At 41.0% G+C, this 25575-nt stretch overlaps 1 protein-coding gene across 1 annotated transcript in view; it reads right to left on the bottom strand.

Annotated features, from left to right (window-relative positions):
* Positions 1-3084: 3084 nt before the first annotated feature.
* Positions 3085-25575, bottom strand: part of SETBP1 (SET binding protein 1) — a 374999-nt gene continuing 352508 nt past the window's right edge. Inside the window, 2 exon segments of the mRNA XM_053902651.1 lie at positions 3085-8075; positions 8077-8516. Coding sequence (XP_053758626.1) covers positions 7893-8075; positions 8077-8516 — 623 coding nt within the window. The 3' untranslated portion in view covers positions 3085-7892.

The raw sequence follows: 25575 nt of genomic DNA, 5'->3' as shown, positions 1-25575 counted from the left end.
AGAGATGTCGATCTGGGGTGCAGATGCCACACCGAGGGTGCACAGCTTGACAAGGAATGTGCAGGATGGATTTCAGCCCCCACTTCCTTTCTCAGCCAGGTCTGCTTGTGCAGGGAACAACCTGCCCAACCTGACATGGCAGCCCTGGCTGAGGATTATACTCTGTCACATTCGATATTATTAAGAACAGTAACCCAAAGAGTGGTTTTACAGTCTGTGGGTTGTGGCCATGAGACTTCCCAGAGGAGGTGTGGTTTCAATTGAACTTTAAAAGACAAGGAAAGAGATGAATCACTGGGTTCTACTCCTGAAGCCAAGACTACACCGTATGTTAACTAACTTGAATTTAAATTAGAAAGGAATAAAAATAAATAAAAAGTCGAGAAGTTGGACAGGCAGAGAATGGGAGCAGGAAGTTCACGATCTGGATTTGCTTAAATAAAGCTCAGCGAGACCTTGTCTTCCTTGCTCATCCTTACATTTTTGATGCTTGGCACTGTGTATAGGGAAGGAATTACGAAAGAAAGAAAGAAAAAATCGTGATTATATGTCCTCATGATTCTACTTTTTTTTTTTCACTAATTTCTTTGATACCTCATGCCCTTCAATCAGATTAGCCTAGAATAGACTATGTTGAGGTGATGACCCCGACATATGACCATTACACAATGGTGGGGGTAAAAATGGAAAATAAAGGTGGGAGCTGTTTGGAAGGCACAAAATGACAGCATTGGAGACTTTAGACTTGGAAGGCACTGCAGATGTCCTTGATAGTTTAACCTCCCATTTGAGAGTAAGCAAGTGAAATGCCAATAAGTTTTGCACCTGGGCATAAAATTCCTTCGTGACCAAGCAGAAATATGTCCCAGGTCTCTTGACTCTTATGTTACTGCTCTATTCACTAAAAGCAGAATTACGTTTTAAAATATCAAGCTTAATAATGAAAAGAATATGTGTGATTTCTAACTCTTTTGAGGTTTTACTATTTCTAATTTGTTACTTTCCAATTTTAGCATATATAAATGTCAATTACACTTTGAACTAGTCTTCTCTTTAATTAATTCTGTAAACAAAAGCCCTTGTGACACTTTAGGGAAGTGTACCGCCACCACCGTCTAACAATTAAAACCCCAGATACGGGCTTTTCCCATAAAAGTGAAAGCATTAGTAGTAACAATGGAGGTGCACACCACTGTCTGCCTCCTTCTCAATCCCTTTCACACCCAGTCATTATCTCATATGACCTATAAAGAGCTTTCTATGACCTTGGGCAAATCCTTTAGCTTTTCATATCCCATTGTCCTCACTCCCGATCACGTGTGTGACAGGTTAAATTTTTTGAAGTCGTAACTGATTTCCAATATCCTCGCTCTGCTACTGGTGTCCTCCCCCCGTACAGGCAACTAGGCTGGTTTGTGCTCATTCCCTCAGGGCATGTATCTGACAGCAGAAAGCAAAGGGGAGACCAAAATTAAAAAGACTTTTTTCCCTGGCTTTTCAGTTTCAAATGCCTGGAAACTAGGAAAATAGAAAGAACTTGGGGCACAGAGAAACAATTTGGAAGGAAGTTGGAGCAAGGTTTTCATAGCGACCGTTCCTTTCTTTCCCTCTAGGTTAGAAGAGGGACCCTTAGGTCTGTAACTAAGGTTCTGCTATGCTGGTGGAATGGGGGCTTAAAAATTAATAATGTTGAGCTGCAGAGAAATTTAAAAATGTATATTCCTTCCACCCATCTATTTGTAGACTGAGGTTCATACCAGCCCCATGTGTGAACACATCTGACTTTCCCAAGAATCATTGTCAGCACATTGCTATTCTGTGGGCTGATTAAAACCCCCAAAGATGGGCCAATCCATTCCAAGGCAACTGCTTTGTCCCTGCTGTCGGGAAGAGATTAGGGGCACTCTGGGAAGTCATTGCTGATTTCAGAAATACCACCAGCCTAATGAACCCGAGTTAGAAAGAGGACTATATAATGCTTTAAATTTTCCTGGTTCAGTGCAAGATAGTTGGCAGAGAGGGAAAAGAGGGCAAATTCTACTTTGTTAGAAGTGCTGACTAAATTCTCTGAGTCTCAGGAGGCTACCCAAAGCACTAGTGCTCTGACCATCCTGAGGCTTCCCTAATAATCTACTCCTGAAGACTTCCATTCATTCCACCAGACTTCCGTTATTCCACTGTGGGTGCTCCACATACCGAAAGTCCTAATAAATGTCACGGCGGGACGGATTGATAGGGATGAGAGCTGCTCCTGACACTTCCTACATACCTTGTTGGATTTTGAAAGAAGTACTCTGGAAGACTGCATAAAGAAAGAGAGTGAAAAATACATAAATATATGTATGTTTACATATTCTCAATGTACAATGTGCAAATTATACTTTAAAAGGGCTTTATAAACCAACTTGACTCTAAAAGCAAAATTGGAACAGAGTGGGAAGAGAAGAAAGTGCCAGCGTGGGGGCTCCTCGCTTTTTCGGAGGCCCCATCACTCTTACCACTTGCCACATTCGGAACTGCTAGCTCATTTTTCAAACACAGGCCTTGTACATTCCTCCAGAGCAAGGACTTCTTACTCCTGGCCCTTGTCCTCAGGGTCTTGTTCAGACTGGTAGACTTTGGCTAGGTGATCCATAACTGTCTACGGTTGATTAAGTGCCCTTTCCTATCACTCCAAACTTTAAATCCAGCCGGGGATCTATCCTTGAGATATCTGACATCATGGGATATTTAGTAAGAAAGCTTAATCCCCATCCATAATGTTGTAAAAATTTAGGACAGGATGGGTCTCCAACATTATCCAACACACTTTGATTGCTTTCAGCAGAGGTCTGACTGGTTCTTTGAATCTAGCCCTTGGCTTTACATCCAGGTGTAATATATTCTGAACAGTAACCCAGTAAATCAGACTCAAATCTTGCCCAAGATGTACTTCCCAGATTCCTACAAAAGGCAGAAGTTTGGTTAGAATTTTCTCAATGATTCTATATCCAGTTGGTGTGAGCAAAGACCCCCCAAATACTATTAAACTCCTTAGTGATGTGAACCAGATGGAAAATAAAACAAAAGAATTCACAACTCATGTTAGACTGAATTGAATGTCTTTAATTTCACACAATGAATAACATATGAATAGGATTAACTTTTTTTTTTTTTTAATAGTTAAGTGCTCTATACTGTGCTAACCTGATCTGGTAGCGAAAAAGACTGAGCTTTCTTTTAGAAAAAATGTTTAAAACCCAACATCTAAGACCATGGAGGAGCATGACAGTAAAGCATGCCAGATGTATCTACGCCTCAAATAACAGCAAGTCCGTGTTCATTTTAAATGTACAAAAATGCTTTATGAATAAAAACTGTTACAAAAAGAACATTTCAAACAATGTACAATTTTCTTGCCTCTATATTCAATAAAATACAAATACATTTTTTGTTCTAAAATATGTTTACATACAATCAAAGTAGAACATGCAAATTACACTTTAAAAAAGGCTTTTAAAAACCACTTATGAATACAAACTAAAAATTAGCCAGCACGACTTGTAAGACAATCTTGTGCCCCATTTTTTCTTTTGAAATATATATATACATATTTAACACATCATGTGCATTTATTATTATTTAAGAAATAGATTTTTTAAAAAAGGAAGAAAAAGAAAGACACCAACCTAGGTTGGAACTGCCCTTCTGTGTTGACCAGTGGCAGCTCTTTTCAATTTTTCCCCCTTTTAGTGTTTATTATACCTGGGGAAGTGGGCAATAGATATCCAGGAAGTTTCTTCCTTGGTTGATATGTGCTTCTAAGACTGTTCCCCAAATGACTGAGTCCCACCAGAAGGAAGACTCATTAGTGGGGCAAACTCTCCAAGAAACAAGAGGCAGAGGGAGCCTTGTATTGTGGAAAGAAACTTTAAAAAACACCAAGAAAATGCTACGGTATATTACAGTTCGAGTTTCTAGGCACTGTGATGACATTATCTGTAAGCTCTGGCATTTGGACCATTGTGATACTATAGGGTAGTGTTGAGAATAATGTCTATATTTATCTACTTTTACATAATGAGAAGACTGAAAATCCTGCAATGTAACACTTAAATGGCTTTTGAGGCATTTCGGCTTCTGCCACCCCGTCTCTCTCCATGCTACAGTTGGCATTTAAAGGCTTTGGAAATATATGTATAGACTTTAGACAGTTCCCAGGTAAATCTTCCTAGTGGTAGGGAAAAAATATTCTCCAAAAACTCATTATCTGAATATTGTTGGGTAATAAGCTGTAGGAGTGGGATTTTCTACTAAAGTACTAAAACCAAATCCTTTATGATGTGCATGTAGTACATCACCTTATACTATAATTCTGTCACCACTTGCTTATCATATTTATAGAGCCAGCACTGTGCAGAACACAAATTCCGACTGCCATCCAACATGGCCTCCCACTCCGAACAGCAGCCAAGTTAACATGCTAATCCTCTGTCAGCCCTTAGTCACCTACTCTGGGCTGTCAGTGGCTGTTGAGTCCCGGTCCTGCCAAGTCACAAACCAGCTCCTGACATGCTCTCCTTTCTTTTGACCTGTCTTCCTTGGGTTGTAGCCAGAGCCATGCTATTAGAGGAAGTTAAACTTCTCTTTCACATGAGATGAGGGGTTGAAAAGCAAGTGGCTCCTCAGCCACTTAGGAAGTGGATCAGAGACCCATCATCACCTTCAAAGAGGCTTTTACATCTCGATTTCATCCTTTGCTCACCTCTAATCAGATTCCCTGTAAGTGGGTTCATGCCTGCTTGCTGAAGGAAAGTATTCCATAAAAACAAAAACAAAGATCCAAGAGATTTCTTTATGAAATAATTGCTAGAGGTGTTTATGGAGTCCCATGCATACCAAATGACATCTTCTCTAAATAAAAATGCAGCCTCCAGAAGGCAGTGTTGGCTGGCTAGAGACTCCTCAGTCCGGGTCAAGATTGCTGAGTTCTCATCCTGGTTCTGCATCCAATGAGGTGAAACTAGGCTGGCCCAGTGTTGAGCCAGGACAGGAGAGGAGAGACTAATGGAAAGGGGTTACTTAGAAAATAAGAAAATGGTTGTACCAATGAGATGAGTTAAGTTAATGGAAAGTATAAGAAAAAAAAAAGTAACATGATACTGAGTGGGGAGCTGGGCAGGGGAGAGAGGAAGCCGTACCGTGCCTGGACTAGCTTCCACCTTCCAATGGCTATTTAGCATGTCTCAGTTTGGGTCCTCTGTGGTTTTCTAATCTATTCTTAGGGTCATAAATGTAGAGGATTTGCATTTAAGTCACATGGCAACTGTAGAACTGAATTTATGTAGTTACAACCCTGCTATATCCCTCCTGGAATACCTTATGCTGGTTTGGAAATTCTAATGTATCCTTAAGTTATTTGACATTTCTCTCCAACTAGAAGTTAATGTCAATTAGAGTTTGGGTCCTTCTTTAAGAAGCTTAGAGAGTGCCAGCTCATTCTCTTCTGCAGGAAGACTGAGTCTACTCACAGACCTGTTTGGGTAATTGGTACAACACCAGAAGGAAGAAGGGCAAAAGAAAGAAGGAAGGAAATGATTTTCAAAGTCTGGCAGGAGAGAAACCCCTTTATGGTTTAACTGGAATGAAAATGGTTGCTCTTTCATAGCCATGGTGGGGTGAATGGGGCTAATTTAAATCTTCCTCTCCGGTGACTTTGGAACCACTCAGACATGGCTTGGGAATGACAGATTGAAAGTGGCTGGTTTGATATTGCTGTTCAACTGTGAAATGCCAAAGGTCCACCTAGGTCACAAACGGAGTATCTATGATATAAGCTTTAAAGTACAGGAGGATGCATTCCTTTAAACTTACATATTGCTAGGATTAAATGTGACTGACCTAGTGGGTAGCAAATGATGTTAAGTCCAAGGTGACAGTGCAGAATAGGATGACTCTGGGTAATTTCAACCATTGTTGGTGCCATGACAGAGCAGTGATGTTTGCAAGCATATTAACTTGGGATTTTTAAATTTACTCCCATAGATACCCCATCCCTTATTCTCCTGTGTTCCCAGCAAAAATCCATCTCTCTCTAAGGAAACAGTGTTGTGTTTTGAAGTGATAATACAATTTCCAGCCAGTCCCAACTTCCTGTAAAGAAACTTAATTTGGAGGTAAACCAGATATTCTAATTCCTATTAGAAAATTGAATTCTGTCTCTCAGTGTCTCTCTTTTTATAATCTACCATGCCAGGTGTTTGATGTCTTGGGGAAGGTAAGGGGAGGAGGAAGGGAGAAAATTGAAAATACTTATTTGAAATTTCCACATCTGACTTTTAGAAAACATCTACGGCAATGGAATAACTTCATATTCATTCTGAGTCTTCTTAACATGTTTTACTTGAGCTGTGGAAATGGGTGATAGAGATGGAATATTTGTCCACGCTAAACCAATGGCTAGAGTACAACTTGGATGAGAAATGTACAGTTGAAATTGACCATTTAAAAGACGATTTGTCACACACAGTTTGCATCCATGCAGACTGATAGATTTATAATTACATTATGTACAAAAATGTTTTAGTTTATTAAGGCAACCACAATTTGGATACTTTGTCCAAGGTGGCTTGATACAATTGGAGTGGTGATACCCTTTGAGCATTTTCTTTTCTTTCTTTCTTTTTTTTTTTCAGATAAGAACACTTACTCCCATTTGCTTTTAAGAAATAATTATCAAGAGATAATGGACTTATTCTATTGTCTTTTTGTTTCTTTTTTTTTTTTTTCCAACAATCTATGACAGCTACTTGTATGAAGGTTCACATACCAAGGCATTGCCAGACATTTGTCTTTCTGGTGGGTCTGGGGTTTCAATTTTTGGTGATTTGTCAGTTATTCCATTTGCTGTGGGTTATTAAAACCGTTTTGTTCTGCCTATTCTCTGCTGATATGTTTTAAGTATAAAAATAACCTGATTGACACCCCGGCCAACATATCCTTGGCTGCTCTAAATCACTTATTAAAAAGGCTCTATCAATACTGAGTATCTGTTTCACAATGATTGGGATTCGAAGCCAAGTTCCTTGGGACAGCATGCCAAGGGTGAACATTACAACACACATAAAGTTTACATTATTTAGGTGTGTACCAAGGAAAAGAAGGCAGCAAGTAAGTTAATGAAAAGGTATATGGAAGTACAATGGGCAAAGGAAAGGTAGGAACAGACTATGCTAAGTATCAGTGTGTGATATAGCAGAGGCATACAGAAGAATATGAATCCATGTCTAAGGTTGCCTATCACTAGAATTCCACCTTCTGATGACGAATCCATCTGAGAAACTGTATGGTTAATGGAAAGATTCAGGTCACCTGAAGATGATGTTGGTGCCCCAAAGCCTAGCCAAGCTTGGAAAAACCAAAATAAAAGTAAAAACCAATTAAATGGAAATGGGTTACAACAAAGCCAGTTGAGAAATTTGCAGCTTTTCTCCCCTTGGAATGTTTCCTAATTGAGGGTGCTTCCCTTTCAATTTTCCTGGCCAGCAAATGCAATGGAATCAAAGGCGCACCTTGGATGCAGGAGGGCCCGGTGGCTGTCAAAGAGCACCACCACCGGCTTTCTCCTCCTCGATGGGTCTTCGCGCCTGCAAAGGATCTAGCCATACTGAAGTGCCGCTTGGTTTGGAACTGCTGTAAAGCACAGACCAGCTTCTGTTGAAGGCGTCCCCCTGCTTTGCTTTCCCAAGAGCTACGGATGGCTCAACCCCGTCATCGGGCGCGATTCTGCCTGCCCAGCTTCTGGAGAGAAGGGCATCGGTGTCCCTGCAGCGTGGGATTCCGCCCCCACCCCGGCTCACTGCACTTCCAAGTGTCAGTTCCCCCAGCCCCAGGTTCAGACGCCCAGACCCACCCTAGGGAAGGCCATCGCTCTCACTCCCTCGGGATTTCCTCTGCCTTTTGGCCTTCACCTCCTCTTCCTGGGGCAGGGGCTGCTGTGGGGGCGGCTGCTGCGGGGGCTGGGCAGGAGGCTGAGGTTTGTGTTTCCTCTTCCCTCCTCCTCTGGGGGTCTTGGGCAGGGGCGGGGGCGGGGGGCGGCGGCGGCGGCGGCGGGGGCGGGAGGGGCGGCGGCGGGGGCGGGGGCAGGGGCGGCGCCTCCCGGGCCATGTGGATGACCGCCTCGATGGTGGCCATGATGGTGTCTTGGGTGGCGGCCGGCTCCAAGACGAGCGGGCTCAGGCTCGGCTTCTGCCCCCTCTTGCTGGGAAGGTCGATGCATTTTTCCAGCACCGGCATTTGGTCTCTGGAGTCCTCATCGAACTGGGTGGGCTGCTTTCGGGGACGCCCTCTCCTCTTCTTGACGAAGTTGTTGCCTGTCTTTGATTGTCTCTGCAGCCGCTTGGCCTTCAGGATCTTGTTCACGTGGTCCAGGTTCTTCTTGGTGGACAGGATCTTCGTGTAGTTGCACATCTTGCGCACCTCGCACTGGATGGCCTCGATCTCCCGCCGCTTGAATCGCTTCTTCAGGGAGGAGCTGGCTGCAGGAGGGGAAGAGAGAAGATTGAGCACCAGAGGCAAGCTGCCCTAAACCCAGCTATCGCACTGACAACTGGCATTATATTTGGCCAGGAAGATTCTGGAGGAGCGATGCTATGGATGTGACCCAGTATCTAGTCTTCCTTTTCCTTGATGGAAACTGAAAATAGTACAAATAAACATTGGTTGGCTATCTTCTGTGCACACAGCAATTCTATTTATACTATGTCTTGTTTACAACAATTCTGTGGAATGCTCTTGTTCCCCATTTTTAGGATTTAGGAACAGGCTTACTCCATGTAGGAAGATCTACCCTGGGAGTGAATGTCAGAATCAATATTCCCATTACCTGTTCCTATTGTAACTTTTATTTTTTATTTAGCCCTTTGACATTTGATGTGATTCAATTTAGGATTAGGTTATGCTTTTTCTTTTTGTAGAAGATGTTGAATGAAAAAAAATGACAGTCCTTTATAACAAGCAATCTGGATCGTTCACATGTACTATCAACCTCAAAAAAGAGATGCCTTGACCTCATGGGGAGCATGTATGTAAGTGTGACTATTTATTTCTAACCCTCCTCTACTGACAGAAGGGAGGATTATTTTCTGGGACACCATCTCTCTGATTCTCCCCCCTGCTCCTGCTCCGCCAATGTTCTAGACTTGTCTAGTTGCCTGATAGTGTCCAGTTGACCAAGTCCTTCTTAACCAATTCATCCTCCAAAAACCTCAAGGGAAACCAGCCGGGTGTTTCTGAATCACTCCCACTATTCCACTACTTGGCTGTGTTGTTTGTAAAGAGCTCCTTTCAGGTCCTGGTGGCCAGATGGATCTGTACTGTATGAGTCAAACCTCTAATCTCCAGAAGTCAGGTACTGCTACCGCTAAATAGACTTCAGAACTGCTTTGTTTTGAAGTTCGGACACTGTAAAGCATGAATGGCTTCAAGACGTAGCAGACCTCTCCTCCTTTAGGTTATTCTTTCTCCCTGTGCTGTTCATGAGCAGGCATGCATGTACGTCCATGTGTACACACACACACTCAGGCATTCACACATACTCTTCTGCCCCATCTTCACACCGTCCCCTCCCTTTTTATGAACGTAAGAAGTGTGTCCTCACTTAGTTTTTTGCTGCTGTGATATACCCTAGATGCTAAACCCCAAAGATGCCTATGGAGAAGATGCTGACCCTACTAAACATTACAGGACCATGTATTATGGTTTTAGCATCATAGTTTCTTGTGTTATCCCATGTTTTTCAACTATGTCCTAAGGAAATAAGGAGAGGGGGTACCTGGGTGGCTCAGTTGGTTGAGCATCTGACTCTTGATTTTGGCTCAGGTCACGATCCAAGGGTCGTAGGACTGAGCCCCTGCATTGGGCTCTGTGCCAAGCATGGAGCCTGCTTAAGATTCTCTCTCCCTCTCCTTTTGCCCCTCTTCCCTGCTCACGTGTACTCTCTCTCTCTCTAAAAAAATAATTAAGGGAAATGAGGGAAAAATGCTGAAAACATGGATACCATTCTCACTTATTCTTGGGCACTCCCACTTTATTCCTTTCCCTGCTTCACCCCATTTCTCTTTCATGCTGTGGCTGGCACTGAACTCCAGGAGGGTATTATTTGAAGTTATTTACGCCACTAGCTTTACGGAGTGGGAATCTCTGAGTTCCATAGGACAGGTCAAAATGTTACTGCTTTTGGCCCAAGGTCATTGTAAGACTTACTGAGCAATGAATAACTACTGAACAATCTTTAAAATAAGTTATAAAGATCAAAATAGAACAAAGCCAGAGTGAGCTTCTGAGTACAAAAATAAAATGTTTGTAGTTAGTGTTGTGAAAGAAAAGCGTTGCTCAATTGTAAATTCTCAGATGCAGGGACCAATTTTTGTCCATCTTTATGTCCCTCACAGAGCATAGCGTGGTGCCTTGTCCATGGACAGGATTTAAAAATTGTTTTTGGACTGATGAATCACACTAATCATTGTGCCTTGTAGTCAGAGTCTTCTCTAAAGGAGTTCAAGTTTGGATTTCCAAAGCATCCACTACAAAAATAGGGACGGTAGGAGCTAGCAGGTCTCCATGTCCGAGCCAGGTGATCTATCTTGTCCACAAAGTTCATGAGTATTGAGAAGAAGTCAGAAAGACTCCACAAAACCTTTGGCATTATTCCAAGTACAAGTTTCATGTGAAGTTAACCCTTTCTTTGTATCATCTTTGGGGGAAAGAAAACGCTGTGTAGTATATAATACAGCATATATAGGTAGAAAGTAAAACATTTAGGAAATTAGTTGTCAACATCTGACTGACTAAAGATTGACTGGAAAACTCCATGAACTGCAGGTCATTTGGGAGAAATACAAGCATTGGTTTTGTTTCTCTCAGTGTTTTCTTTTTAGCATGAAGTGACAAAAAACAAACAAAAGGAACCTGGTAGATAATACCGTACTCAGTAATTCATTGTATGCTGCATAATATGTTATTAAGCCCTTGTACTGAAAAAATGATTATGAAATAAGTTAATTCTGAGTCATGTAAACATACCTTTACTAAAAATATCATAACCAATTCCTTTGCACCCACTGTTCACATTTAATAAATGTTAACTTTTGCCATATATATTTTAATGTTTATTTATTTTTGAGAAAGAGGGAGACAGAGTGCGACCAGGGAGAGGCAGAGAGAGAGGGAGACACAGAATCTGAAGTAGGCTTCAGGCTCTGAGCTGTCAGCACAGAGCCCAATATGGGGCTTGAACTCACGAACCTTGAGATCATGACATGAGCCGAAGCTGGACACTTAACCGACTAAGCCACCCAGGTGCCCCTATACATTATTATATTTTTTTAACAGTTTATTTGTTTTTGAGAGACTGAGAGAGCACAAGTGGGGGAGGGGCAGAGAGAGAGGGAGACACAGAATCTGAAGCAGGCTCCAGGCTCTGAGCTGTCAGCACAGAACCTGACGTGGGTCTCGAACCCATGAACCACGAGATCATGACCTGAGCCAAAGTCAGATGCTGAGCCAACCAGGTGCTCCCTATACATTATTTTTTTAAAGAAAGAAAATATTATAGATTCAGCTAAGTCAGACTCCCCTCTCAATTCCATTCCAGTCCTTTCCTTTTCCATGCTTTTATTTATATTTTTACTGCATATGCATGAACCCATATTAGTAAAAATTACAGAGCTGAAACTACCTAATGTTGGTGGTACTGTAAGGAAGTGGGGGTCCTTGTACACTGTTGGTAGGAGTGTAAACTCAACTAATCATATTGGTGAGCAGCTGGGCACTGACCACTAGCACTGAAGATGGGCTTGCTCAGTGCCCCAGAGAACCTGTGTCCAGGTTGGCTCCTTTACTTATCTGTAGTGGGAGGCTAAGGATGTGCAAGGATGTTCCCTGAAGCCCAGAAGACTGAAAACAGTCTAAATGTTAAGGAGATAATCCGTTACAATAGATAGACTTAATCTATTGGTTTAATCCGCAAACAATAGAATAGTATAGATCTGTTGAAAGGAATAAGCAACATATATCAACATGGTTAAATCTAAAAACAAAACAAAGTTGGTAACAAAAGTGAATACAAGTACTTGCAAATATACCATTTGAAAAAGTGTAAAAACACACAGATCCCTTGATTGTTTTTTTTAATTTTTTTTAACATTTATTTATTTTGAGACAGAGAGAGACAGAGCATGAATGGGGGAGGGTCAGAGAGAGGGAGACACAGAATCTGAAACAGGCTCCAGGCTCTGAGCGGTCAGCACAGAGCCCGATGCGGGGCTCGAACTCACGGACCGCGAGATCATGACCTGAGCCGAAGTCGGCCGCTTAACCGACTCAGCCACCCAGGCGCCCCAGATCCCTTGAATTTTTATTTCATTTTCTGTGTGCAAATGTGGAGGTTTAAAGTGACAACAATGTGGAAGCTCAATTGTGAGCTAAGGATTAGGTGGATGAGATTTCACTCTCCTCTCCAAAGCTACTTCATACCGCATAAGCTTCTAGAGGAGTACCGTCCAGTAGGGTTTTCTGCCATGGTGGAAATGTTCTATATCTGTGCTGTCCCATTTGGTAGTCCTTAGACACTTGTGGCTACTAAGCGCTTGAAATGTGGCTAGCGTGACTGAGAAACTACATTTTTAATTTGACTTAAATTTAAATAGCTCCATGTGGCTGGTGGCTACTGTACTGGGCAGCTCAGTTCTAGTCCTAACCACCATGAAATACACTGGGTTCATTCAGTAAAATACAGACTGTGGGAAACTCTGGGCAAACCACCTGGTGCCTTTGACAAATAAGATGCAAGTAGAGAAAGGCAGGGGAGGTGGTGGGACTGTAAATTAAAAGAGACGTAAGAGATAAAATGACCATATTTTGCTGCCAGTTTAAACAAACTGTCAAAAGAGATCTTATTTCATGAATTCATGGACATTTGAATAGTGTCTGGGCATTGCATGGTATTATTTAATTCCTGTTTATTTACTTAGGTGTGATAACTGCATTATGACAATGTTTTAAAGTACTAAGCTTTTAGAAATACTTGCTATTTTTTTTTTTTTTAAAGTAGGCTTCACGTCCAGCATGGAACCCAATGTGGGGCTTGAATTCATGACCCTGAGATCAAGACTTCAGCTGAGATCAAGAGTAGGATGCCCAACCAACTGAGCCACCCAGGTGCCCCTAAAATATTTATAGATGAAGTCACATGATATCCTCTGGAATTGGCTTCAAAATAATGAGGAATAGAGGAGATAAGTAGAAGTACTGATGAAATAGGATTGACTCTTGAGTTAATATTACTGAAGCTGGGTGATGGGTACACTGCGGTTTATTATGCTATTCTGCCTACTTTGGTATATACTTGATAATTCCATAATACCTGGTTGAAAACATATACATGGCAAGTGGCAATAAAACATCTTTCTTTACATCTTAGGACTGTAGGGTGCTCTCGTTTTTCACCCTTTTGGGCTCTGTCACCAAAATAATTTTTGAAAGATAAGAAATGTCCTCAGCAAAAGGCATGTATCATCACCCTAGAAAATTCCTGCTGGTAGCTACCCTCCTGGCTTAATGGGCTGGGAGAATGATTAAGTGCTCTGGCTTTTATGCTGTGACCAACTGAATAAACATATCAGGGCCCAATCTCCATTGATGCCATCAGGGGCTAAGACTTAATATGCCTCTTTCTTTTTTACATTGTAAACTTTGGAGGGGGGGGGGGAGGTATCCACATCTACTGAACATCTGAATTGTATTTTGCCTGTATATGTATAATCCAAATATTTCAGTTCAGGTTTGTTACCCCTGCATGAGAACTGCAGCAGGGGGCAGGGCAGTGGGAAGGACTCTGCAGGGGCAGCTAGAAACAAATCTGAACTAGGATGAACATCTTAGCCTCTCTGGATCTCTCCTCATCTATTACATTGGGCAGTTATACCAGATACTCTCAAAATTCCCTTCTAGATTTAAAGACTGCTGTAATTCTTTCCTATTCTCATTATCAGTTGGCTTCCCAAATGTGAGGTGGAATAATTTCAAATTATTTTGAAATCCTAGTGGTGGTGGAGGGGGGTGAGGACTTTGGTCTTGGCAGGATTCGATATTCACAAATCTTTCTCCTTATTGCTTATGATTTCATTGTCCCTCTAAATGTTTTCAGATTTTTCTGTCTTCAAATTGTTTCATTATTAGACAGTAATTTCTGGGCTCTTGCGGCAAAGATTGATTCCATATTTGCTCTCCTTCTTATAATGGGCCCATATCTTGCCTGCTCTTTGTTAGTTTTAAAAAATAATTATGAGTGGCCAAGGCAAAATGAAAATTCATGTCTTCATAACTGCAAAGCAAATCATCTTCTAGACCTTTCTCTGTATTTAAAATTGTCATGCAAATGGTTGACTTGGTTTTGGGCCCAGATGTAGCTTTTCTGTCTTTTAGTTCCCATTATCAGAGGATTGGCTCATCAGCATTTGTTGATTTGGTCACGTCTTTTATGATAATCAAAGACTGGACTTAGCACTGTGTTTTGCACACTGACTTTGCAGATGTAGGATAGGCACTGTGAGCAAGAGAGAGGCTAACAAGGCTTAGTTATATGTAAAGTTCCTCCAAAATAGGTGCTAATGATTTGGAGACTATACTTTGCCCATGTGCAAGACACATCTTAATTTGAGAAGAAAGTTCTGGGTGTGTCAGAAAGGGAAGCAAATTCATCTCTAGATTCGTTAGAATATTTCTTGCTGTTTAAATATCCCTGCAGGGAGGGAGGTAATACTGGGAGGACTGTTGAACTGCCCGGAGTTGCCTTCCAGGGTGGAAAGGGCTGGAACACTCTTTCCCTCAATCAAGGCAGACAGCTGCAGTATGAATTACATTGTATGGTGATCCAAGTTAAGATCCTTCGAAGGCAGAAGCCATGTCATTTCTTCGTACTCCCAGGATCCCCAGTCCAGGCTCATCCACACAGTAGCACATGGAACTGGTATATAGCAACACATGGTCAGCAAATACAAGCTCAAGGGAATTCACTTGTTTAATGTTCTCCCATGAAATTGTGCATTTTTTTTTTTTTGGTACTTTGTACTTAACTCAGTAATGATCTCTTGTTTTCCTAATGCAGCCTTTTATTTTTTAATGGGATGTATGAAGCAACTTGCCTTGGCATGCAAACGTTCTTCCTTTTTCCCTAGAATTTAAATTAACCTTATACAATCCTGGCCTTAAAGGCTCTTTTTAAAAAAGATGGCAAGTTGCCTCTGTTGGTGAGGCTTCTGCAAGGCAGGGCACATCTGAGTTGCTGTTGGTCATCAGCATAAGTGCCGTAGTACTGCTTTACAATTTCAAAGCTGTAATTTAGAATTAAGGGTTAGCAGATGTGGGAGATTTGTCATGATATAAAGGTGTCTCCATTCTATTTTTAAAGGCATAATACAGTTTGGGGTTTCTCTGAAAATGTGACTGGCTTGTGTGAAGCACACAGTACCTGCTTGATTCTTCCAGGGCAGCTCCCACTTAGGGGTTTAAGGTAAAGCAACATCCTATCTTGGCTGCAGTGCCTTGGTGGTTGGGGGAGCGGGGGAAAGGTGGGGATCCTGGTTTTGTTTTGCTCTTATTTCTCATTCTCCCTGGGACAAGTGAGGGTTGGAGGCAAAGTGGGCCTTTTGGCTGATGGAGAAAATGAAGCAGCGGGATGTACATGTTCACAAGGAGAGCTCTGAAGCAGCAAGGGCCACCAGGGTGCCTCCCCTACATTTTCTGGGAGACATTATGGCATTAGGGATCCAGGAACTTGTCTCACATTGTCCTGCTGCCTCTGCAACTCTGCCCACATCACTCATAGCCTCTGTGCCTCTCCAGCTCTGATCACCTCTTAATTCAGCCACTTTCTTAGTGGGGTGCATGTTCCCATGGAGGAAGCAAGACTATCTACCTGGCTACAAGAAAAACATACTAATAGCTTTTATTTATATTACTTATATTTGATTTAAAAAATAAGAACTAAGCTAAGCATTCTAATGCTTAATGTTTGGGGTAACTGTGGTGCCCTTATTTGGGCTGTACATCAGATGTGTCACCTGTCACCGCTGGGCAGGAGGTACCTAGGAGAAGGGGGAGAGGTCACGTTCATTTAAGGGGGTTGGCGGGCATTCCATCAGTTTCTTACTTTTGGGAAGGGCACGTCCTATATTCAAAATGCTATAATAAGTCAGCCCTTATGGTTCTTTTTAGGAAATTAAGATCTTTGAAAAGAAAAAAAATCAAACTACTTAGTCATAAGATCAGGAATATCCATGAAATATGTCACATGCCGTGCAATTTTATTGGTTTCTCTTAGAAAACTATATAAGAGTTGCCATTTTCAGAGACGAATTTTGGCAGTTTCTTGTATAAAAAGACAAGGGTTCTAAATGTTCTCACCTTTGCTGTGCTGTCCATGGGCTGTCAGTGAAAAATACAAACAACTTAATGTCTTTTTAGGGTAAAATGGGAAATAATTTAACCGCTTTTAGGAAGAAACTCATACTTGAGACAGCATTTTTGACAACTGATTGAAAATGTTTCCATTGGCAATTTTGTTACTGAGAATGATATATTATAATCTATAAAATTCCTTAGATCTGCAAATTAAAAAATCTTGTAAACAGAGTTAACCTCCAAATGAAGAGTTTCAGAGATTTGAACTCATGAAACAATGCAATGCCTTTTGATATGCAAGACCATCTGATTGTCAAGGAAGTTGGTTAGACCAATTTCAACCACCTTTGCTTAACTGATGGATGGAACTGAAAAAAATAGTACATAAAACCTTGCACTGCAAGTAAGTAACTTGTTTTGGGAGTGTTCCACAAGACAAGCAAACATTTCTAATACATTTTAACTTGATAAACAAGCTATGTCTTGCAGTAGGAGTAGTACAATGTGAGGGTGAATGTCATGAGCCCATGGTTCTTTAAATTAGCTTTGATACACAAGTGCTTTGGATTACAAGCATGTTTCTGGTACAAATTATGCTCACAAACCAAGGTTTGTAATGCTCATAAAAACAAGGTTTTACCGTATTCTGATTTAAGCAAAATGCTGCACTTTGTCTTCTTGGATATATGTTTATGTGAAATACCCTTTCAATCTACAACATCTACTAATGAGTATTGAAACAAACTAAATTTGGAATCAGAGCTTCAAATTGGTTTATCACAAGTGTTAAAAAAAAACACAAGGTTTTCAAAAAGAAATATTCAAACTCATTTAGTTGGCCCTCCCAAAACATTTTTAGAAAGAAATATTAAAATGAGTGTAAAATTTTGATAGCAGTGAAAATATTTTTGTTTCCTTAATACAAAGTTAAATGAAATTTAAAATTATTTTAACAATATGATTTCAGATTTAGCTCAACCTTTCAAAGTTTATATTTAAAAATTTTTTTTAATGTTTACTTACTTTTGAGAGGGAGAGAGAGACAGAGAGTGAGCAGGGAAGGGGTGCAGAGAGAGGGACACACAGAATCTGAAGCAGGCTCCAGGCTCTAAGCTGGCAACACAGAGCCCAACACGGGGCTCCAACTCACCAACGGTGAGATCATGACCTGAGCCGCAAGTTGGACACTTAACTGACTGAGCCACCCAGAAGCCCCCAAAGTTCATATTTTAAAATATGAGTGTGTATATTCTGAATAGTGTTTACATGGAATTAACTGTTCAAAAGTATGTTAGTGATATCACCACATGATCAAAAATTTGGGCTGCTTTAAAGTTGCCCTTTCTGTTTCTAAACCCCTGAAGAGTTTATTCACTCAGTATTTAATTCTAGAAGATCTTAACTTTCCATGTGCACAGCGTAAGAAGCATTAAAGCTTCTCAAAGACAGACCGCACGTGTTCTTCATACACCTTGTGACAAAGAGCGTAGTGTCTTTTTCACAGTAGATTCTTGCTTAATATATCTTGCCGGATTATTTCACATCATAAGCTCCTAGAGACTAAAGTCTGGGTATCAATAATCTTTATATTCCCTGGAGCAGCTTTAATTGAATTGAATGTAATTCCATGGCAGTTGGAACAGTGTCCTATCCATGGAGAGCTTCTACAGTAAGGTTGGAGGCAGACCTGGATGCCTCTTGGTTAGTCATTTCTGAGCTCCTGCTCCCTAGGTTTTCGGCATCCTTGACTTCTCTGACCACAGGGAAATAACGCCAGTCATTTCATGAGGTGAGCTTTGGGAGAACCACTTGTGGCTTTGGACAGATAAAGGCAGTGGTAACTCATCTCCAGAGAGAAAGTGCACAGAGGAAGAATGCAGCTAGGTCCCTCAGGGAGCCTGAAGGGGAGGTAACCAGGACTTGGTCAGGCCTAAGAAAGCTAGGTGAAGGGAGAGAGCTCAGAGATCAGGAGATGAACAACAGAGGCGATTTTCTCTGTCTCTAAGGCACACTGGGCATATTCGTTAGTAGGAACTGCCCCGGAAGGGGTCATAGAAGAGTTTCAAAGCTGGGAGTCTTTCTGGGCATGATGCTTATTAGGGCCACAGTGGCTTCCTAGGCTTTTGGCGAGGAATGAACTGTAAGTGGTGGCACTCTTAAACTGGGAAATGTGAGGGCCATTTAGGCTTACTCTGTTTCTTTCAATTAACTTTGGCTTTTGTCTGTTGCATGTGGCTCAAGCCCCAGCAGACTGAGTAGACAACTTGAGAGGCTGGATAGAAATGCAGTTAACGCCAAAAAGTTTGACGCTACATCTGCTGAGTCTCACAGCATGCCAGGTGGTCACACGGCGGGGGTGGTCACACCCTCTCAAAGGGCTCTTTATATTTCTTTTTCCCTTCCTCTCCAACGTGGCATAACTGTATCCTTAACCATAAATACCATCCCTTATATAATACACCAATTATTGTAGCTGTGTGTTCATACTTGATTGTAAGAGATTTTCTCGTTTAAATTTTGAAAAAAAAACAAAGAAAAGAAAAACAGGGAACAAAGAATAATGTGGCAAATATGATTTCATGAAAACATTTACATTTTTAATATTTAGGCTCAGATAAAATAAATCCTGTTGACCATGCTAGAGCTTTAGGAATTCTATCAAATAGTAGGCATCCGTGCTTTATTTTTCTTCCTAGTTTTAATGATTGCATTTGTTTACTTAAATCCTCAGGCTTGTTATTTATGATCTGATAGAAAACACTGCCTGGGATGTTGTAAGAATAAGGTTCTAGTCTAGACTTTTCACTCCTCAGTTCTGTGTTTCTAGACAAATTCTTGACTCCTTGGCAGGACCCTTACTTGTAAAAAAAAAATTAAAAAGTCATATACCTCCAAGTCTTCTCTGTTCCAGGTAAGACATCCTTACTTCCTTCATCTGTATTTCATATGAAATGACTTCTAGACTATGTTCCATTTTGATCCTGTTCCTCTGGAGATTTTAGTGTCTGTCAAATCTCATCTTAAATTTTGGTGCCTGGGATTGAACTGATTTTCCAAGTATGAAATGATTATGCAGAAAGATCGGGTTGATTAATTTCTGTGATCAAGGCACTACTACACTTCCGTTAATGAGAACTACATAAAAAATAAATAAATAAAACCTGCAAAGTTGTTTTTTTTTCCCCCAGCAACATCACACTGTTGGCTCATATTAAATAGAAGCTCAATTAACTCCCTTAAATGCTTCCATATAAACTGCTACCAAACCTGGCCATTGCTGTGTGGAATGGGTTTTTGAGCTTAAATACAAGCTTTCTATTTAAATCTGCAAAGTTTTATTTTATTGGTTTTCGTCCAGTGTTCTAGTCTGTTATGAAAGTTTTGAATCTTAATTTTGTTTTCTCAGAGACTGCCCAGATTTGTAAAATTTACAGAGGGTTTGAATACCCTCAGAGTTAATAACTGTCCCTTTATCTCCTTCTGGGCATGATTCGTGTGACCCAAATACACGCTATTGCTTTTCTCTTTATTTAAGTTTCTCAAGAAAAAAATGGAAATTTACACACACACACACACACACACACACACACACACACACTCACACACACAATATCCCTGTATTCATCATAAAAACAACAAGGAATTTATATCCATTGTTTTAGACTTTCACGTATTTTTGTGTCTCTCTGGTCAGTAGATGATGGATGTGCTACAGAAACAATGAATTTGCATTGCCTACAGGTGTGTGCCCAACTCTATTTCTGAGAGAGAGGATATTGCATCTGATGTTGGATTGGATGGGGATGGGGAGTCTTACATTTTTCTTTTATCCACAGGCAATTCTCCTGCCCTAGTGAGAAAAGAAAAGAAAGGAAAAGAAAAAAGAAGAAACAAAACAATAGTCAGTATGCATCCAGTGCCTTCTAATTTCTGCTGGAATTCAGTTTAGTTGGATATTCCTCTAAAAGCCACCGAGGACTCTCATTTCAATATTAATCTTTTTGGTCCCCTCTACATTGCTTGTATCTCTCTGACAGCATTTCATATAGTCTGTCCTGTGTTAAGATTATGGGATCAATCTGCATTTCTCTCTCCTTTTAAATTATGTTTTCTTAAGGAACAAGGACCATGCTTTATCCATTCTCATTCATTCTTGGAAGAAGCATTGACTAAGCCCACTCTGTGCCAGGCTCTGTGTTAGACACGCCATTCCATGGCTTCCTCCCCCATGTGACCAGTACAGAGTTCAGCTGACTTACTTGAATTGAAATCAATCTATGTGACTTGACCTAAACCAACACTTACTGTCTGTTTTGTAAAGGCTGTGTGTGAAATATGAAAGGATTTATTGAAGGGGATCCAAATCACTGTAAATTAAATTAGATCTTCACATATTTCAGCTGTTCCCAACTCTCCTCAGAGCACCATTAACTGTCTGAAGGATCTAAGCTATGACCATAGCACTGAAGTACTGTGAAATATAGACTGATATCCAAGCCACTCCATAGACATGCAGATTCAATGACAAAAATAAGTTTGGAATTTATTAAGTGCCTTTAAGAAAAGCAGCTTGAACATTTAAGCCCACAGATTGATTAAAATGATGGGGCTCCTGAAAAAGGGAGAAGTTTTTTTACATATTACATTTTACTTAGCTACCATCAAAAATAGGAGCCAGAGACAGAGAGGAACAGAGAGACAAGAGAGACAGAGAGACAGGAAGAGAGAGAATGAATGGTCTTTTCATTGCTGAACATTTGGATCAGAATTAAATGGTATATTGTGGGGGAGTGGTCATATGCTGTCTTGGCAAATACCTATACATTCAAGTTCTAAGCACTATGCCAGTAGTGTTTTTTTTTTTTTTTTTTTTGCATTACCTTTTTTTTTTTTTTTTCCCAAATATAAGCTTGGACAGACTCAAGACAGCAAATACTTCTTCCTCAGTTTAAGATTTGACAATTTAAGAGGAAAAGGCTCATTCATCATCTTTCCCTTTTAGAGACCATAAATTATTGGCTCATATACCATGTGGCTTGGATTCTAGGAAAAGTTAGTGTAAACAAACCCAAGTTACAATGCGCGGAGTAAGAGAGTGAGTCATAAACAGAACACAGACATATGCTCTTATATAAATAAGGGCTTGGATCATCAGCTTCCCAAAGTCTGCTTCCCATTAATTACACAACAAAATGAACTTTCCATATGTAAAGCCCAAATCACTTAACTCTGGCAACACGCATGAGACAAAGACCAGGATTGTGGCTTAATATTTAGGCACTAACAAACCTGGATTTTCAAAATAAGAAAAGTCCTCTCAAAATATCTTCAGGTATTGGAAGGCAAGAAAATTCCTTGGAGGAGTGTTTTTGAACATTGAAACTATACCTCGCAACCCAGGAACACTGCATGAGGCTGGCCTGCATCCCCCGCTGAATTTAAAGGTAATATCAGGCTTACTCTCTTTTGTTCTCAGCTCTCTCATCTTTATGGGGCAAGCCCTGGGTCCAGGCCACACAGGGTGTTCAGACATTGCTGGGATCATTGAACAGTTGAAATTCCCTCCATTAGTACCTTCTCTCTGTCTTTTGAAACTGCACATGGCATGTTTCCTCATTATTGTGAGAAGGCTATCTGGTCTCTCTTAGTTGAAAGCGCTATCAAGGAAACATGTAACAATTGCTGGGGAAGAGGATTCAACAGGTGGAAGCCACTGAGTTCTCTCCTTGTGTTCCTTTCAAAAGCAGACATCATAAAAAAAAAAAAAAAACACTAACAGAGTTAGTTACAAAGGACATTTAAGTAACAGATGTCACATTGTAGGAGCCCTGGGTGGGGGAGGGGAGGGGAGAACAAGGACTTTCATTCTTTGCTGGGGAGGTGTGCAGCGTCTTTGATTATTCATTTACTCAACATTTACTTTGGTAACAACAACTTTGTATCATACCATGGAGTCTACAGGTAAGATGATACAAGGTAACATTCCTGCTATCATGTGAAACTAAGAGAAAGGGGAAGAAATGAACGTTTTTGGGGAACCTACAGTGCAGTTTGCAGTATCTCACATGCATCCTCATTTCATTGTGATCGCAACCACATGAGAACATTACTGCCTCTGCTGTACAGAGATGAAAACCGGGACCTCAGAGGTTAAATGGTTTTCCCAAGGGCACACATCTTAGAAGTGATGGACTGAAGGATGCAAGCAAGGGCTGCCCTATTTCAAAGCCAGTTTCAAACCATATTTCCTTAAGAAAGTGAAGAAGACAGGGAGCTAGATAGAGTGAGAAAGCCTGGGTTTCCCTGTTACTTTTCTACTATTGACTGCATCCAGAGTGCCAAATTTCTCTCAATTTCACAATCTCAAAGGCCTCCTCCAACCTCCAAATTCCATAGTTAAATAACACAAGATGTTACTACAGACTATTCCTGCTACTTCTGCTAGATTAGGAGTTCCTGCACATTGTTTTGATCCTGTTACTTTGTCCAGTCCAAGGGCCTTTGATGGCTCCCTGTAGGGGGCCAGGCTGCTAGTATAATGAGTGAAGTTGGTCAGGACCCTGAAGGAAGATCGGGGGAAGCATGGGGTGGGCCGGGGGAATAAGAAATGAAAGAGAATATAACCCATCTAACAGGGCTGAGGTTACTTTGTTATCAATCAGTTGTTGCCAGGTAGGAACCTGAGCCCAAAGTTAACCAGATAGTCTGAATTTCAAAAAGCCAAAACTCTTGATTGTTAGGTAAATCCGTGGTTCACAAACTGAGTTCTTAAAAATGCATAACCCCCTGTAAGTCAATCAGAGTACAACTGCAGATAGCTATTGGCCCATGGCTGCTACTTTGCTATCACTGCCTGTCATAAGGTTTACTGTGCCTCATTCTAGAATTTCAGGTTCTCCATATTCTGACCCCAAATCTCTCTTCCAGCCTCACTGGTCATTATTTCCACACATACTCCTATCTCAGAGACATTGTAAACCTGTCCCTCTGCTCCCATCTGCTTATTTAATTCAATCCATCCCCAGAAAGCTCTTTCAGTCCTTCTCTTCCCAGATTATTTTACCATATCCCCCAATCTCCTCTAGTACCATTTGGTTGGAAATTCATAACTTATCCATTGCTCAGTGATATCTCTGTCAGGATCTGAGATTGTTATTCAGCCTATTCACTTGTTAATATTATTTGGTCATCTCATGTTTTAGAGTCTGGACTTCCCAAAGAGCATGAAAGTTCCCTAGGGCAGGGGTTAATCGTATATGTATCAGTGTGGCAGATACTTAAAAAAAATATTTGACAATTGTAACAAAGCCTTACAAAAGTTCCAGTAAGATGAACTTGATATAGCATTTAACACCCTCATGGGTAGGGAGGCTTTGACTGTGCCCTGAGATATAAAGGTATTTGGAGCAGTGAGTGAGGAAAAAAATTCTAAAGATAGCTAATGGATGTTATGATTTGAGTCATAACATGACTAAATTATGACTTAATATGCTTAAATCATTACAGGGCATGACTTTATTCTTGACATGAGAGGGGTCAAGATATAGTGATATATTGTTTTGAATATGTGATTGGTGTTTTCATCTGCTATTTCATTTCTTTTGCACCACGGCCTAAAGGTCAGAAATCACTTTTCCCATTTCACTGATGGGGAAACTGAGACTCACAAGTCTCAGAAGACTCAGCGACTTAGAACTAAGATAATTAGTAAGTTCTGAAAAGCTGTATGATAACCCTGGTCCTTGAATTCCAAATCCACTTTCCACATGTTCATGTGGTGGCCAGGAGTCCAGGTTTCCCAATTCCTACTCAGGCCAGATTTGTAGTTCAGTTCACCTCTCTGGGTTCAATTTTCTTATCTCTGCCATGAAGGGATTAGTGGAAAGCCCTTCTATGCGGTCTAACCCAGTCTTGTTTGGTCGGACTCCAGTTTATGCAACAAGAGAAGGAGATTCCCTGGGAGGATGCTGGGGCATTATTCTAGTTGCTCCCAAAGGCGGAATGGAGGGGGCTGACCGGTGAGGGACAGTGCGGTCAGCCTGTCTGTCTGCTTGCCATGTCTGTTTTATAATCCTTACTCTCTTTTCCCTCACTGCCTCCTTTCTCCCTATCCCTCTTTCTCTGCCTCTTCTCTGTTGTAGACAGACTATAGCCTGCCTGGACCACTAAAGATCATTCTTAATGACAGTCATTACACAGTTCTTCTACGTTGCCTGAGGCCATTTCCACAGCAATGAGCAGGAAAGACCTCGCCTCCGTTCTCAACAGCTGGGCACAGTATGCCAACTTCACTGGAACCAAGAAGTTTTTCAAAAACTCTCCATTAATTACAGGAAACCCAAAGCACTGTCCCCCCTTCTCATTAACACAGTTGCTTTCAGTGGCCACTAAATTATCTCGCCACCATTAAACCAACAATCTAATTAGACCTGTGGAAATGGAAAGAGCCCGTGAATGAGGCAGGCACACCACTTTCATCTCAAAACTGATCATAAAATATTTGTGCCCTTTCGTTCTTGGCCACATAAAATCTCCCCCTAGAAGAGTCTCTTTCCACTCACTTCGATTTATAAAGAGGGGCTTGAATATTTGATATAAAATGAGTATCTTAATAGAAATCGCTTCATGTATGGGAGGTTTTCTTTCCCGCATTTCGCTGAGCACGGTGCCCTCATTACAATAATCGCACCTGACTCCCCCTGCGTGTGATGCCTCACAGCCAAACCTCCCACTGGGCTTCAATGGAGGTGTGAATGATACCATCACTGGGAAGAAGATAAAATGTATTATTATCATTACTCTATTTCTAAGAGGGTCTGACTGTGGCAAGAGGTGGTTGGGAAGCATAATCTGTACGAAGCATTCAGAGAAGATAAATTGAGTTAAGTTCCTCACAGACACAGCACTTTCAAACCTGTTATTACACCTTCAGTCTTTCCTAAAATCTCAACTCTGGAGGGGGAAAAAAAATAGTTAAATCAAGTCCAGGCATGTTTATTGAGTATTTACGATGCACCCAGAACCTTGCAAGGTCCTTGACACCCAAATATGATTACAAGTTGCTCAACAGCCTGGCTTTTGCTTCTCTTATTTTCATCCCATATAACAACACAAGGTTCTGGGGATTTGTCAGAT

The sequence above is a fragment of the Panthera pardus genome, unplaced genomic scaffold (genome assembly GCF_024362965.1).
Source record: "Panthera pardus isolate Hobbes unplaced genomic scaffold, ASM2436296v1 HiC_scaffold_15, whole genome shotgun sequence".
Lineage (NCBI taxonomy): Eukaryota > Metazoa > Chordata > Mammalia > Carnivora > Felidae > Panthera > Panthera pardus.
This window is presented reverse-complemented; position numbering and strand designations above follow the sequence as displayed.